This window comes from Heptranchias perlo, chromosome 8 (assembly GCF_035084215.1).
Source record: "Heptranchias perlo isolate sHepPer1 chromosome 8, sHepPer1.hap1, whole genome shotgun sequence".
Taxonomy (NCBI): Eukaryota; Metazoa; Chordata; class Chondrichthyes; order Hexanchiformes; family Hexanchidae; genus Heptranchias; species Heptranchias perlo.
The window spans coordinates 77,845,987-77,861,144 of record NC_090332.1 but is presented as its reverse complement, the minus strand read 5'-3'; the positions used below and the strand labels follow the sequence as shown (position 1 = coordinate 77,861,144).

Genomic DNA, 15,158 nt, shown 5'->3' with positions numbered 1-15,158 from the left:
CCAGCCATTACATTTGTGAGTGTGCTGTCACACATCTGAGACGTACCCATTGGGCAGCTATGTTAACACTGCTCTGACTTTATCTGTGGAGTAAATGGAGATTTGGTTGTGGGAGATAGATGGCTCAGATGGTTATCAGTTTTGCATATGTAGTGGAAAGCGAAAAAAAAACATATCCATGCAGGAGTGGTGACAGTTGGAAGCACTGAGCTCAACTTCTCCAAGGTTGGACAAAACTGAGACTCATTTGCAAACATCACTGGTGAATGCAACACCAATACTAAACAGAAACCAGCAAATGTATCTGGCAAAACAAAACTGGAGAATATTACACCAACTGGCAGATATAGTAACATAAATTACCCAAAGTTCATTACTGTGGATTGGACCTATGATTATCATTGTTCAGTGATGCATCAGCTGATATGGGTGTGTTTTCACCATTTAGTACTTAACAGTGTGACAGCAAAGGTTAAATTCCAATACTGGCCTCTCCGAGTGTTAATCAATGATTTAACTACACATTTTATTTCCTTCATTTTTTGTTCATGTGTCAAGGGATGAATAAATCTGAGACGTAGGGCAATGAGATGGTATAATGAATTGGTGATCCAGCAGGCTAGGCCATGGAGTGGCAGGATTCGGGTTTATGCCTCTGATTCCCTGTGTGGAAGGTTTTCAATATTTATGATGTCATTGGAGAAAGGCACTCCATGGACGCCAGCTGTCACCCTGGGTCATTCGTGGGCATCATTCTGATGCCTCGCTCAAGAGCGGCATGAACAGAGAGTAAGGGAATTCTGAGTGCTATAGGGAAACCTACAGAGCCTGAAACCTAAATGTATAAAAAAAGTGGTTTGTGTGTGCTTTTTGGAAAGGGGGGAGAAGTATGCGACAGGTTGAAGAAAAACTTTTATTAGATAAATGTGGGGGACATCTCATCACAGGGGACAAATAGATCACCATTGGAGCTTCACACAAACTGAATCTCACAGCTGAGTGACTAGGATTCACGTCATGCAATATTTCATTGATGATTTGTTTGAAATTAGCTAATAGTATATTTTCTGTAAAATTTATACTATGGATGGACTATAATTTTAAGAACGAGGGGTTCTCAGAATCCACTGCAACTGAACTAATAGGGGCACTGCATTCAAAACCATAGAAATACCAGAAATATTTTCCAGATAAACTGCACCAATTGGGCAATCTGTAATCACAATTTCCCAACCAGTGAATTCTCATCGGGCCTCACAGCGAAGGCTTTGAACGGAGGGAAAATCAGACTGTGACTCAACCAAGGCTGCTCTTGTCTATCTCTTTGTGGGCAGTTACAGAATGGCACGTAGGTCTCTAAAAATAAGTTTTATAAAGTCCCCAAAACTGCTCACTTACTCAATGTGCAGAGCCTGACTCCACATTTTATATTTACAATTAAAACTGACATGAAAATGCTAGTAATATATTTTTGTGGCACAGACTAAATTTTTATTCTTTATCCTAACCCCGGTTTGTAGTGCACTTTAACTATGAATAGAATTGTATAATTTCCCTTACAATACCAAAGCAGTGTTGATGCTACCGTTTTCGCACGCAGCACTGGGAGAAATGTCTAGCCACTGTAAGGTAAGCCAATGGCCATTCTACCTGGGTTTTCATTTTACAAAATATTTTTCGTTTAAAAATTTTAAAAGATCCAAATTCCTTAAAGCTCTTTTCACACAAACATATCATCTTGTGAATAATCTGCATTTGATTAGCTTACTGGCAGAATTGAAACTTTAATCAACACAACTCAATGTAGCAGTAGATGCTAGGCGACGAGATTAGTCTTCAAGAAAGAATGTTGTTGTTTACATGTCATGGGCATTCATCCGAACAGATTATATCAAACTTCAAAACATTGCATTGACTTATTTTGCAAAAAGTCGCCACTAAATATTTACTCCATTTAAAACATTAAAGGGTGAAATTCTGTTTTTGTTAACTGACGTAAGTATAAAGCGGTGGGACATTATTAACAAGACAAGAATTTCACCCGCTTGGAGTTGGAAAGAAAAGTCCCGAATCAGGCAGGGACTCACAACTAGATGACAATTGTTGATAGATTTAAATAATTAAAAAAATTGATACATGTATGGTGTATTTAGCTATTCTCGTTGACAAATTGCAAGCCTTCATACGCACAAGTCCCCATGTTCAACAGTTCTATCGTCTCAATCTCCTGGCAAGCTGCTGATAGTTTCATTTTAGACTTTTTGTAAAAGGCGATTCTGCGCAGGGTGCGGTGCGGAGGAAGAAGTAGTGAAAGATAAACTTATTCTTCAAATTCTGGTTTGATGTTTGCTGATGGAGAGAGAGAGAGAGAAAGAGAGAGAGATACAGAGGGAGAGAGAGAGAAAATAAAAAGACAGACATTAACACTGTAAAGATATTTATGAAATCACAACACAGGGAGAATAGGGCTGAGCAATAATGATAATGCAGTACATGTAACTGATGAGTAATCCACACACATTACATTAGACTCACTTGTGGCCAAATCTAACCCTGAAGCTCAGTGTCCATGAAAAGTTTGAAGTGCGTTAAATTTCTCATGTATTATATCTCCAGAACAAAAATAAAAGTTCCGTTCCTATCGAAAGTATGATTTAACACTGTCCTGTAGCAGTAGGTGTTGGCTTGTAAACTTTGGTGAGGTGTGATATGTTGTATAATAATCCACCCCTTTCAGATCATAACTTGGGGATTCAGTGGTATTATATAATCACTTAAAAAAAAAGAAACAAGTTATATTTAGATCGAGACAACTAACTACAATCAGCTTTGTGGAGCCATTTCGTAGCAAATTCATCTACAAATTTATTAACTACAGCAACAGTTAAAGACAGCAGTCTTCCTCGGCTCGGTCATTTCTTCCCTGTAAGAAGTGGAAAATAAGCTGAAGAAGACAATACACTAAGACCAGGGGATCAAGCATGCAGGCGTGCACGGAGTTTTCAAATATTCCTGTAAAAATGTGCTGTGAAACGGCAAAGTGGCTTCCTGTGCTGTTTTTATAAATATATAAATTAAACATGCTTTATTCTTAAAACTACCTGTACAGACAAAAAGTAGAGCAACTTTGCTTCTTCAGCTGCACCATTTGTACCGTAATCAATATTTCCAAATCTAAAACCGTGCAGCAGGGTAAAACTGTGATATAATAATATCTTATATACTCTACCTTTTTGAAAAGAAAAAATTCCCAATATATACATTTTTATACCATCAATATACATACATGTACCATTGACTATGCAATTGTTCCAACAACAAAAACAAAACAATTCCGTGCAAATGTACCTCCTGGAAAAATCAAAGTCTTGTCAGGAGGGAGTAGTATCTGGGTACAGACTGCAGTACTTTAGAGATTTCAAATTCCACAATTCAGATTCTGCATGAAGGCTGTGGCTCAGAGCTTAAATTCCACTCTCCCGTCAGCGGTAGGAACAGCTGGTGAGCATAAGGATAAAGATGACTCTCGTCGATATGTACATTCTTGGTATTCAAGCTCTCTGGGGGACGGGAGGGGGGGGGGGGGGGTGGAGAATGGGGGGAGGAGGGGGGGGAGAAAGTGAGAGGTAAAATCTCTTGCTTCCAGATAAACCTTGTTCTCTTCAATAGCAAGTACCACTGTGCACCTCTATCACTCCCACTCATCTGTCTCAGGACAAAATAAAAAAATTCTGAATATACGAACATGGCAGGTGCCTTTTCCAGCCGTACATTAATTAGCAGCCAACGAAATCAGATAAGTTTGTGTGTGTGTGTGTTTGTGTGTGTGTGTGTGTGTCACGACTCCACATAAATACATTAAAAATACGTTCACATCAATACAGGTGTTTTTTTCTCTCTCAAAAATATGTCTTGTACCAAGTTCTCAGTAAGAGCAACTCCATGGAGCTCACGGCAAAAAGCTATCGGATTTCAGCTCTTTGTATTGTTTTTTTGTATTGCACTGATACCAAGGTGCTCCCAAGTCGTCTTCATTGTACATCAGTGGTCCCGGCACATGGGAAGGTTCACAAAGGTGAAAACGTTGAACTCTGTCATGATGGAGAAACACAAGAAAATGGCGTAGAGGAACAGGGACACACACCCAAGCTTCTTATCTAGTTTCCATTTGTTCAAATGAATGCCAACCACCTATAGGGAAAACAACAAAAGCAGCAACAGCACATTTTAGGGTTTCTTTTAAAACCATCTTCAGTCTCTCACATTTATCCGATACGAATGATTATTTAGTGGCTCTACAAGGGCTCACATGGACCTTTGTAATAAAAGCACAAAAACAAACTCAATTATACCAGATAGGAACATTAGGAGCAGGTGTAGGCCATTCAGCCCCTCGAGCCTGCTCTGCCATTCAATTAGATCATGACTGATCTGCACTTAAACTCCATTTTCCTGCCTTTGCTCCATTTCCTTTAATACCCTTACCTAATAAAAATCTATCTATCTCAGTCTTGAAAGCTCCAACTGTCCCAGTATCCACAGCCCTTTGGGATTCCAGATTTGGGAGTCAGAGTTCCATATTTTACCCTTTGTGTGAAAAAGTGCTTTCTGATTTCACACTTGAATGTCCTGGCTCTAATTTTAAGATTATGTCCCCCTTGTTAAACCTATCACAATAAAAATAAATCAATTATTTAAAATCTTCTCGCTTTAGGAGATAATAAATCCTTGTTGTTTTTCTTGCTTATTGAACTATGCAAGCCCCAGTAACGTAAATCTTGCTGAGATTTTTGTGCGCTGAGAGTTTATCACATTTACTTCATATTAATTTTATATTTTTATCCCTCATTTGCTCTCCATCTCACCTGAAGTTAGTGACTTTTACTGGGGTACATGCCCCCAGGTGCCATCTGCCTGCTGGTACTTTGCTCAAGTGACCTGATGTCTGAACCTAGATGGCATGTGTCAGCAAACTGCTTGACTGGGGACGGAGGGTGGAGAACATCACAGATGAGCCTGACCCTAATATGATGCACATATATATGCAAGGTCAAGCCCTAGAACGACTGATCACTCAAATCTGTAGTCAGGGGATCATCATTCTACAGAGCAGTAACTAATAGCAGTACACGGCCCGGACTGGCTGTCATAGTTGGAGGAGTACAACTAGGTCTGGTGGAGAGCAACTTAGAAAGCTGGAAACACACATAGAAGCATCCTTGATGATGTCAAAATACTAATGACCGTTGGTTGGTGAGAGACTATCAATGGCCTAAAATCGGAAATGCGGATTTTTTACGGGAAGCATGAAAGAACAAGGATGCAATCCTTTAATTTTGGAACGACAGTTTTTAAAATGAGGTGCCTAAGTGCAAATTCGACCCCGGATAAATTATTGGTACTTTCTCCGAAACAGTTCTTGGTACCATCCAGTGAGGGCATATCAGACCGCTCAGCTGAATAAGAATGATTACAGATTTATGGATTGAAATATTTATTTAAATACAAATCAATGTCAACAATTTTAAGTCACATTATGTTTAAATGACCAAAATTTCACACGATTTCAGTTTCAAAGAATGATTCATATCTGAGACCAAACATTGGTTAAAAACTTTCGATATCACAAATAACCAAGTTTTGGTGATTGAGAAATATCAAATGTGTTTTTCTAAAGGAAATATATTTGATGTGGGCTCCATAGCATGAAACAAAGCTACACTGTGGTAATGTCCTTTTTAAAAAACAATCCCATTAACATGTCTTAGGAAGTGCTCAAACTTTGGGGATTAATGTTTGCAAATTCCTTCAATTCATATGGGTGCCATAGCGCTGAATAGTCCTGCAGCTTTCCTAACAGGCTGATAAGCAATTGGGACAAACAGTACAGAAAGGGATTTCTTCTCCCTGCTCTTGTTAGTGAGATAACATTGTGCATTCAAATCCTTGAGACGGACTTATCTGCAATAGTACGCAAGTCTGCTAACACTCTCACACCAGAAAGTGCATGAGAAAGAATTTATAGAGATAAAGTTAACTGGTTAATTTGAATTGAAGTGGTATTTTAGTTTAGATGAAGATATTTTAAGTTCCAAAATGCCTGTCTGAGAGAAGGATGGAGAGCAGGTTATGTGGAAGAAAGACAAGTGAAGGAGAAGAAGATCCTGTAAGAACAAGATAAAAATTAGAAGAATTAATGAGCCCAGAAAGTGTGTGGAGAAAAAACAGGCTTTGAGGAAAGAAAGTTTGAGGAAACTCAGACTAAAACCTTCAAATTGTCTTTCACAGAAAATCAACAAACCCAGATGATGTGACATCAGTACCATAGAGACAGAGAGTGAGTTATGGCAACATCATTGTGCAAACAACAATTACAATACATCACTGGCTCAACAATGGCATCGGTCTCACAACAGATGGGCACTGGAGCTGGTCCTAACAGGATATGATTGAATACTTACTGTTACGAAAACAGAAGCTAGCAGCAGTCCCACTGAATATATAAGCCCCCGACTGTTCAACACTATCTAAAAAAGAAAAACAAAATGTTTTACATTCCTTTTAGAAAATGTCACGGTGTTCATACTAGACTTCTTTGCAAGTCATTTCCGCTGATTAGTGTGTGTTGTGAAATGTACAAGTTACACTTTGCTTTCCATTTACCTAAATTCACCGGCTAATCTGTTATTTTGCTTCTTTTCCCTCTGCTTTCTCCTGTCAGCTCTTGAAGATAATAAGACAGGTATTCCAATTCCTTGCAAGCATGAGTCGCAAAATCATGGGCTAACTGCCCACGATTTTTCAATGCGCACTCTCGGCGTGCAAAGTACCTTGCCATGTGTGAGGACTTGGAAAATCTACCTTAATGACTGACAGTTACACAGGCCCTGGCAGCCCTCGGTTATCTGGCTCAGGTGCACATTCTTCATATGCGAGCTTTGGCAGCGAGTGTTGGCAGATTATCTGACACAAGGCGGGGGGCGTGGGGAGGTCAAAACCGAGCTTAGCTCTGTCCTGTCCTAAAGTCATTGAGGGACAATCAACTTTGCTGCCTCTGTATCCTTACAAACCAGTGCTTGTAATCTAAGGCACTCGCATGATCTGCTCCCAACACTACAAAATGGCAGCTCTACCATGAATGGTTTATATGCAGAGCTCCTATAGATGACCTAGTCCTTTTAGCACTGGTTTCACTTGTGTTTTAAACTGTTTGCACAATTTCTAAAAAAAGTGTAACCTATGTATTAATGTCTTTCCAAATGATCTACCACTTATTTGTGTAACTTTTTAGGCTCTAGTTCTGATTTAAGTGGGGTAACAGTATTCGCAAACTATTTTCCAAAGGGAAAGAAACTGTTGGAAGACTATGAAAGTTCCAAATGTACTTGTCAGGGTCAGAGTTAATAAACAGCAATTAAAAATCTCAGGTTGCATACTATGTAAACCCTTTTTACTTTATTGTTATTTGCAATCACGATTCTGATAATGGAAGAACAGGTGGCCAGCAATAGGTGGACATCCCATTTTTACATGGATCATCTTAATATTTTGACATTTGCAATGTGGTATTTCTGCAATATGTACCATGCCCCATTTGTATTGCAGATGGATATGATGCAACTGCCTGTGTTCCAAATTTGCCCTTCTTATATTTTGATGGGTCTGAAGACTAGCAGCAGCATTGGAACACTGTGCACGTGCAGTTCCTCTACTGTTTGGTTTATGATGTGGCGATGCCGGTGATGGACTGGGGTGGACAAATTTAAGAAATCTTACAACACCAGGTTATAGTCGTAAACAATTTTACAACACCAAGTTATAGTCCAGCAATTTTATTTTAAATTCACAAGCTTTCGGAGGCTACCTCCTTCCTCAGGTGAACGATGTGGAAATCCACATCGTTCACCTGAGGAAGGAGGTAGCCTCCGAAAGCTTGTGAATTTAAAATAAAATTGCTGGACTATAACTTGGTGTTGTAAAATTGTTTACAATTGTCAACCCCAGTCCATCACCGGCATCTCCACATCAGGTTATAGTCCAACAGTTTTATTTGAAAATCACAAGCTTTCGGAGCTTACCTCCTTCGTCAGGTGAGTGAGTGAAGGGTTCTAAGATCTCATAGCATATATTAGCCTGGGAGACGATCCCAGCAATCAAAGGTGTCATTGGTGTTCAGACAGGTTAGCCACGAAAAACATTACATCCCAGTATACTGAATACACAATGGGTCAGATTACAAAGCCAGAGAGAGAAAGAGCTTTGTAATCTGACCCATTGTGTATTCAGTATACTGGGATGAAATGTTTTCCGTGGCTAACCTGTCTGAACACCAACGACACCTTTGATTGCTGTGATCGTCTCCCAGCCTAATATATGCTATGAGATCTTCGAACCCTTCACTCACTCACCTGACGAAGGAGGTAAGCTCCGAAAGCTTGTGATTTTCAAATAAAACTGTTGGACTATAATCTGGTGTTGTAAGATTCCTTACATTTGTTTGGTTCACAGCTTTACAGTTCCTTCCCAATGTCATGGGAAGGTCCATGCACATGAACATTGCATTGCTGGTCCATAACTCAGCTGACCTGCAGGGTAAATGGAAACTGAGTGGCAAGCACTGGTTTTAGTGGTCATTAATGTTGGCCAACACCTGGTGAAGTGGTATTTTCTGACTTTGGAGGGATGTAGGTTGCCTCATTTATCTTTCAGGAAGGCCTCCAATTGTACTGCTGCAACATAAATAGAATACAAGAGCCTCTGAATGAATTTGTTTGGTGAAAAGGTTAGATTTCCCTCTTTCCCTCACCTTTAATAATTTTGGGTTGTTAAATATTCACCACCATTTAACAACCCAAAATTATTAAACGTCGGGGAAGAGGGAAATGATTAGGTTATGATGTTAAGATGTTATGGGGGAAAAGATATGCCAAGCTCTTGATCAAAAGGAGACTGTGCATGTATGTGATGAGCAGAAAATGATGGGTGAAGAGACTGGCAGGAAATTGATGGGTCGGGTTATGAGTTGGGGGGGAGGGAGGAGAACGATAGGTTTAGCAGTGAAGTTTTTTGCAGTGTCAGAGGGTTAAAGATGCATTTCTTTTGTTTTGGAGAGGGTATTATGCATCACTTTAAAAAAGAGGAGGTTGCAAGGTAAACTCAGGGCAAAGGGGTGAAGACTGTGGCTTGGCAGTTTGGAAATATGTCTATATTGTACTATTTGTTATACTCAATAACTGCATAGGAATTAAGGAGAAGACTTACATATGAGCCATAATTCACCGCAATTGTTTTTATAGTCCAGGGTAAACCAAGTCCCATCAGGATGTCAAAGACATTGCTTCCTATAGAATTTGATACTGCCATATCTCCCATGCCTGTGGATATCAGAAGAGGTAATTTATTACCCAGCATCCTAGTCACCTTTTCTTTTATTGTTACCTCGTACTTTTTGGACACGTTGAGCGAAGAATCAACAAACACTCCTTATATTTCTTTCACCTTCCCCTTGCCAAGTTCTATTCCATTGACAGAGGATACATGCCGTTGATTTTTACTTACAATATGTGGTACCTTGCATTTTTTTGTAGCGAATTTGATTTGCCATTCAATAACCCAGGAGCAAACCCATCAAGCTCCCATTGTAGGATTTGGGTGTTTCTTACGAGTCCACAATCTTTCCTAGTTTGGTGTCTTGTGCAAATTAACTATTTTGCGTTAAGACTGCAATTTCAGATCATTTATGTATACCAAGAACAACAGGCATCGCAGCATGGACTCTTAGGCATTCCACTCAATAACTTCCCCCCAGTGTAACTCAACGTCCCTTATGATGACCCTCTGCTTGCCTTCCCTTGAGCCAGTTATTAATCCATGTCCATGTCTTACCCTTGCTACCCAATGGCCGTAGTGAATTAAGGAAATCTCTGCGCATTACATTGTATAATTTCCCCTTGTTAACGTGGGATATCACCGCCTCAAAAATGTCCATGAATTGCTCAGACATGGTCTATCCCTTCTAAAACTGTGTTGGCTTTTATTTATTCGGTTATTTTTATACAGATACTCTTCTATTTTGTTTCTGCTTATTAATTCCATTAATGTTCCAATTATAATGTCAAGCTAATGGGTCTATAGTTGGCAGGTATGCCTCTGGTGTCCATTTTGAAGAACCTCACCAGTGTTTACTGACTTCCTTGTCTCAAAGTACCCTGATGAATATTTCATCCATCCTAGGGATTTATTGGTCTTCAGTCAGTACATCATATCTGAAACCTCTGCTCAATAATGTCAAAGTCCCAGAGCACACATAAAGTATATTTGATGATATCCGTCACCCTTTGCTGGATTGGGTTGGATCCGTTCCTCACCTCCCTATAGCTGTTCCTTGGACTAGCTCCCTCATCTGCACTGATCCTGTGCATTTATCTTTCACTATTAACTTGTTCCCTGGAGTTCAGTGCTCTCAGTTCTTGAGTTTCAATCTCACTGCACCTCTGCTGGTATACTGGATCCGCTGGTCTGCATTACCAGCACTGAGGCTACTACTCAGTGGACCTCTGGATTAATCTCTGCTGGCTCATGGTCGACTCTCCACACCTCTTCGACTCTCTATTTTCCTACAGCAGTGCCCCACTGATAGTCCCTTGAGCAGCTCCTGGACTCACTCACCTTCCACTGATGTCTCTGAAGCTGGATATGGTTTGTCAATGCTCCAAGCTGACTCCACCCTGTATAAAAGTCAACTTCATCCTACCACTGGCCCTCTGACTTTAAATTTGGACTCTCTCATATCATCTCCTCCCTACCCTCTGTTTACAACTTGGACACATCTCTCCTAATCTTTGCCATGACTGTGTAACCTGAATTCCCTCTGTGTCCATTCAAGCGCACATTTTGACTGCCGCTCTGGACCCGAGCCCATTACTTTTATCTCACTTTTTTTTTTCTTCTCTTGACCACACTTGGACCTTTCCTTCCTCATCCCACCCACCACTCTCCCCATGGACTCTGCTAGCAGATTAACAATTACCGCCCCTCTCCGCATTTCCCTCCAGAATGTCCATTTACTCACGAACAAAGCCCTCTCCGCCCTCAAGATTTTTGCGGGTAATTGCATTGATATCATGGCTTTGACGGAAACTTGCCGACTGCATCTTCCCCTTCCCATTGCCCACCAAGCCCAACCTCCCCAAAGGTCCCCCTTGCCCTAGCCAAGAGCCCGTGTCTTTCTCCAGTTTCTCTCCTATCTCCCCTCATGTCCTCTCCAAGCTCATCTTGTCCATGAGACCCACCTCCTGCTCCCTTGACACTATTTCCACTAAACTGCTGACCACCCAACTGCCATTCCTTGCCCTCATGCTGACTGATATTGTAAATGGTTCCCTATCCTCAGGTACTGTCTCCTCCATTTCAAAACCACCATCACATCCCTCTTCTTAAAAAAACACCCTTGACTCCTCTGTTGTTGCAAACTATCGCCCCATCTCCAACCTCCATTTCCTCTCCAAAGTCCTTGGTCATGTTGTCGCTCCCAAATTTGGGCCCATCTTTCTAGCAAATCCATGTTTCAATCTCTCCAATCAAGTTTCCGCCCCTGGCACAGCACTGATACAACCCTAATCAAAGTCACAAATGACATCCTCTGTGACTGTGATCTTGGTGCACCATCTCTCCTCATCCTTCTCGACCTGTCTGCAGCCTTTGACATAGTCAATCACGCCATCCACCTCCAACTCCTCTCCTCTGTTGTCCAGCCCTTGCTTTGTTCCACTCTTACTTATCAAATTGTAGCCAGAGCATCTCCAGCAATGGCTTCTCTTCCCACCTCTGCACCGTTAACTCTGGAGACCCCCAAGGATATATCCTTGACCCCCATTACTGCTCATCTACGTGCTGCTCCTTGGTGACATCGTCTAGAGACACAACATCACCGTGTCTCTCAATCCGTTCACTGCCTTTGTGTTTTCAGACTGCTTGTCCAACATCCATCCCTGGGTGAGCTGCAATTTCCTCCAGTTAAACAACGGAAAGACTGAAGCCAAAACTCTGTACTCTCGCCACTGTTTACAACTTCAGTGTCTATTTGACTCCAAGCTGAACATTTAAAACTCTGCTGCCTGTATCTTATTCCACACCAAGTCCCGCTCACTCATCAACTCTGTGCTCCCTGACCTATACTGGCTCCTAGTCCTTCTGTTTAAAGCCCTTCATGGCCTTGCCCCTCCCTATCTCTGTAACCTTCTCCAGCCCTCCAAAAACTTTGCGTTCCTCCAACTCTGGCCTCTTGTGCATCCCCCACTCACTTCGCCCCACCATCAACGGTCGTGCCTACAGCCACCCCAGTCTTAGACACAGAAATTCTCCGCCTCTTCACTCCCTCTCCTCCTTCATAACCCTCCTTAAAACCTCTCTCTTTGACCAAGCTTTTAGTCACCCCTTCTAACATCGTCTTCTTTGGATCGACGTTGATTTTTGTCTGATAACGCTCCTGTGAAGCGTCTTGGGACTTTTCTCTAACGTTTTTAAAGGCACTATATAAATGCAAGTTGTTGTTGAATGATATATTGTTAGCGTCCTTTTGGGTTAAAAAAAACTGCAAGAAGTAATTATTTAGCAAATTAATTATCCCCTAGTCATTCTCGTACAATGAAGCCAATATATCTGTAGTTTCCAGGTTGCCCTTCTTGAAGAACCTCACATGTTCACTGACTTGCTCAAAGTGTTTCACAAATCTTCTTCCGTAAAGACTTACAAAGATTGTAGAGAAGGGAGAGAGTGATCATTGAGTCGAGTACAAGATAATACAGGAGAAGGTCAATAAAGCAATTGGGTTGCCAAGAAAAAAATGGAAAACAGCATAGCAGTGGATGGTATAAATGAAGCATACTCCAGGGTATTTAGAGAGACAAGGGAGATGTCGAATGGGGTATGGATGCTTTTTGAGGAGGTAACATCCCACATTGATAGGGGAAACCGTGTGACATATCTAGACCCTGAGGGTTTTAACTTCTTCCTTTACTACCCTCTTGCTATTGTAGTATTGGAACAATTTGTTTGAGTTATATTTGCATCTGCTGCTATGATTTCTTCTCATTTTCTCTTTGCAGCCCAATGTTTTTTTTTTACCATTTTTGTGGACCATTTAGGGGCCCAACACGGAGCCTCACTGGTCACATCTGAAGTTTAAATCAATGTTGCCATGAATTTGCACACATCCTGGCCTGCCGATACTAACAGATCTGGGTGCTTTGATTTAGAATTATCCAGCAATATAGCAACAGCTCCAAGACCTGCCCTTTTATCAAACCTCCAGGTACACAAAATTCAAACAGTGAGTAAGAAATATAAGCACAAATAGAACAGAATTGCCTGGATTGTGTGGGCCAGGTTGCCAAGGCTTGTAAGCCGCATGAAAATTCACAGTAGTGCAGCAGTAGGTTGGCTTCTGAGTTTGGGGTGAAAGGGCTTTGCTGAGATAGAAGAGAGGGAGCTTTAGTTTGCATCAGACCTACAACCATACTGTGCCTAGCCTGGGAGAATTTGGGGCTAACACTGGGTGCCAAAAGTGCTCCATTCTGCCTCCATGACAATCCTTATTTTGATGAGCACAAATATATTAATGAAAAAAAAATCCATTGCAATGTACAAAAAGAACTGCACCAAGGAACATGTGGATGGAGAATATACCAGATTAAAAATAAGATAAACAGACATGCTGCAACACAAACTGAATTCTAGCCTAAGCATTTAAATTAACTAACAAGGAAACCGAATGGCAAGGCATCTTGTACATTGCTCTCAGTGCTGACAGCTGTGCTGTGCTTACCTTGTCTGGCAACTATAAGGCTGGCCATGCAATCCGGTACGCTTGTTCCAGCTGCCAGGAAGGTGATTCCCATTATAACATCAGGAATTCCTAGTGTGTACCCGATTATTGTTACCTAGACAACAGCACATTGCTCTTAGTAACTGAACACAGGATTCTGAAACCTTTTTGTTTTGGCTTTCACACTAAGATATCCAATAGAGAATTGACTTGTTCACTGCCGAGCCACCAGTTACAACTCCAGGTTACTCCTGCAACTGACCACAGCTGGACCTACATGTCTGCCTTTTATGAATTCATTTCTGAATTGATTTATTTCGGTACTTCAGGTCACATGCTTTTCAAGCACTCATGTCACCCAGCCTCCCTCCCAAACTCCTGGGCTATGAGTATTAATCCTGAGCTAACAAGCTGCAACATGGTTTCCACTGTGAATCATTATTGTAGAAATTTTGCTGCGCACTTGCCTTATGTACATCCTGAGTCACGGCTCTCAACTGGTGTGTACAGAAAAATAATGTTGAGCTTGGAGTGGATTAACATCTAGTCCTTTCACTCCTGGGGCCTGGCTTTGAATCCAGCCCAAAGTGATGGGAATGAACACTTCCTCATGTCAGCTGCAAGCGTGTTAATCTTCCAGTCTCAACCCAAGTCCAAGTGGGCGAGGGCCCCACAACATAAAACTTCCACAAACTGTTAACCTCACTCCACAGCTGGTGTGAGAAATAGAAAATGGTGCATCATTGGGTTCTCTTCTGAGCTTGTGCAAGAGTAGAGAGGGCTCTTTTCTGGATCTAACCTGCACTAAACCTGACCTGGGAGTCCTTGACACTGATTCTGGATGCCTGATATAGGAAGAGTTCCAATCCCCAGCATCAATATCTGAATGAGTACAAAAAGCTAACAAATCAAAAAACTACAGTGCACTAACACTTTCTTTTTAAGCTAAGGACCATCCCTCAAATTCAATGATTTTAGCCTTTTCAACCCAATACTTGTGAATTTTAAAATATTTCAAATAAATTCTTTAATGTCCAGTTGGTAAACATTCCAGGAACTAAAATCTCAACTTGACACTCCAAAAAAAAGTCTTCTATTCCTCCTTTAAGGGGGCGAGGGGAGTAGGCACTATAAAGTCTTTGGCGATATTCCATAATCTGATAAATGACTGCACAATCTAACAGCACAATCACTCATAGAGGTTTTCCTAACAGAAGAAGGGAGAGGAAGATGGAATGCAACCCTGCAGCTGTGTCTAATTTGTGTTATTGGCTTTGACCTCACAGAAAGTGCCTTTGTAACAACATTAAGTTTTGGACCTCTCCACCAACAA

At 41.1% G+C, this 15,158-nt stretch overlaps 1 protein-coding gene across 1 annotated transcript in view; it reads right to left on the bottom strand.

Moving 5' to 3' along the window:
* Positions 1-376: 376 nt before the first annotated feature.
* Positions 377-15,158, bottom strand: part of slc24a3 (solute carrier family 24 member 3) — a 363,621-nt gene continuing 348,839 nt past the window's right edge. Inside the window, exons 14-17 of the mRNA XM_067989393.1 lie at positions 13,826-13,940; positions 9,262-9,374; positions 6,462-6,527; positions 377-4,191 (exon numbers count right to left, since the gene is read on the bottom strand). Coding sequence (XP_067845494.1) covers positions 4,042-4,191; positions 6,462-6,527; positions 9,262-9,374; positions 13,826-13,940 — 444 coding nt within the window. The 3' untranslated portion in view covers positions 377-4,041. The remainder of the gene's footprint in view (positions 4,192-6,461; positions 6,528-9,261; positions 9,375-13,825; positions 13,941-15,158) is intronic.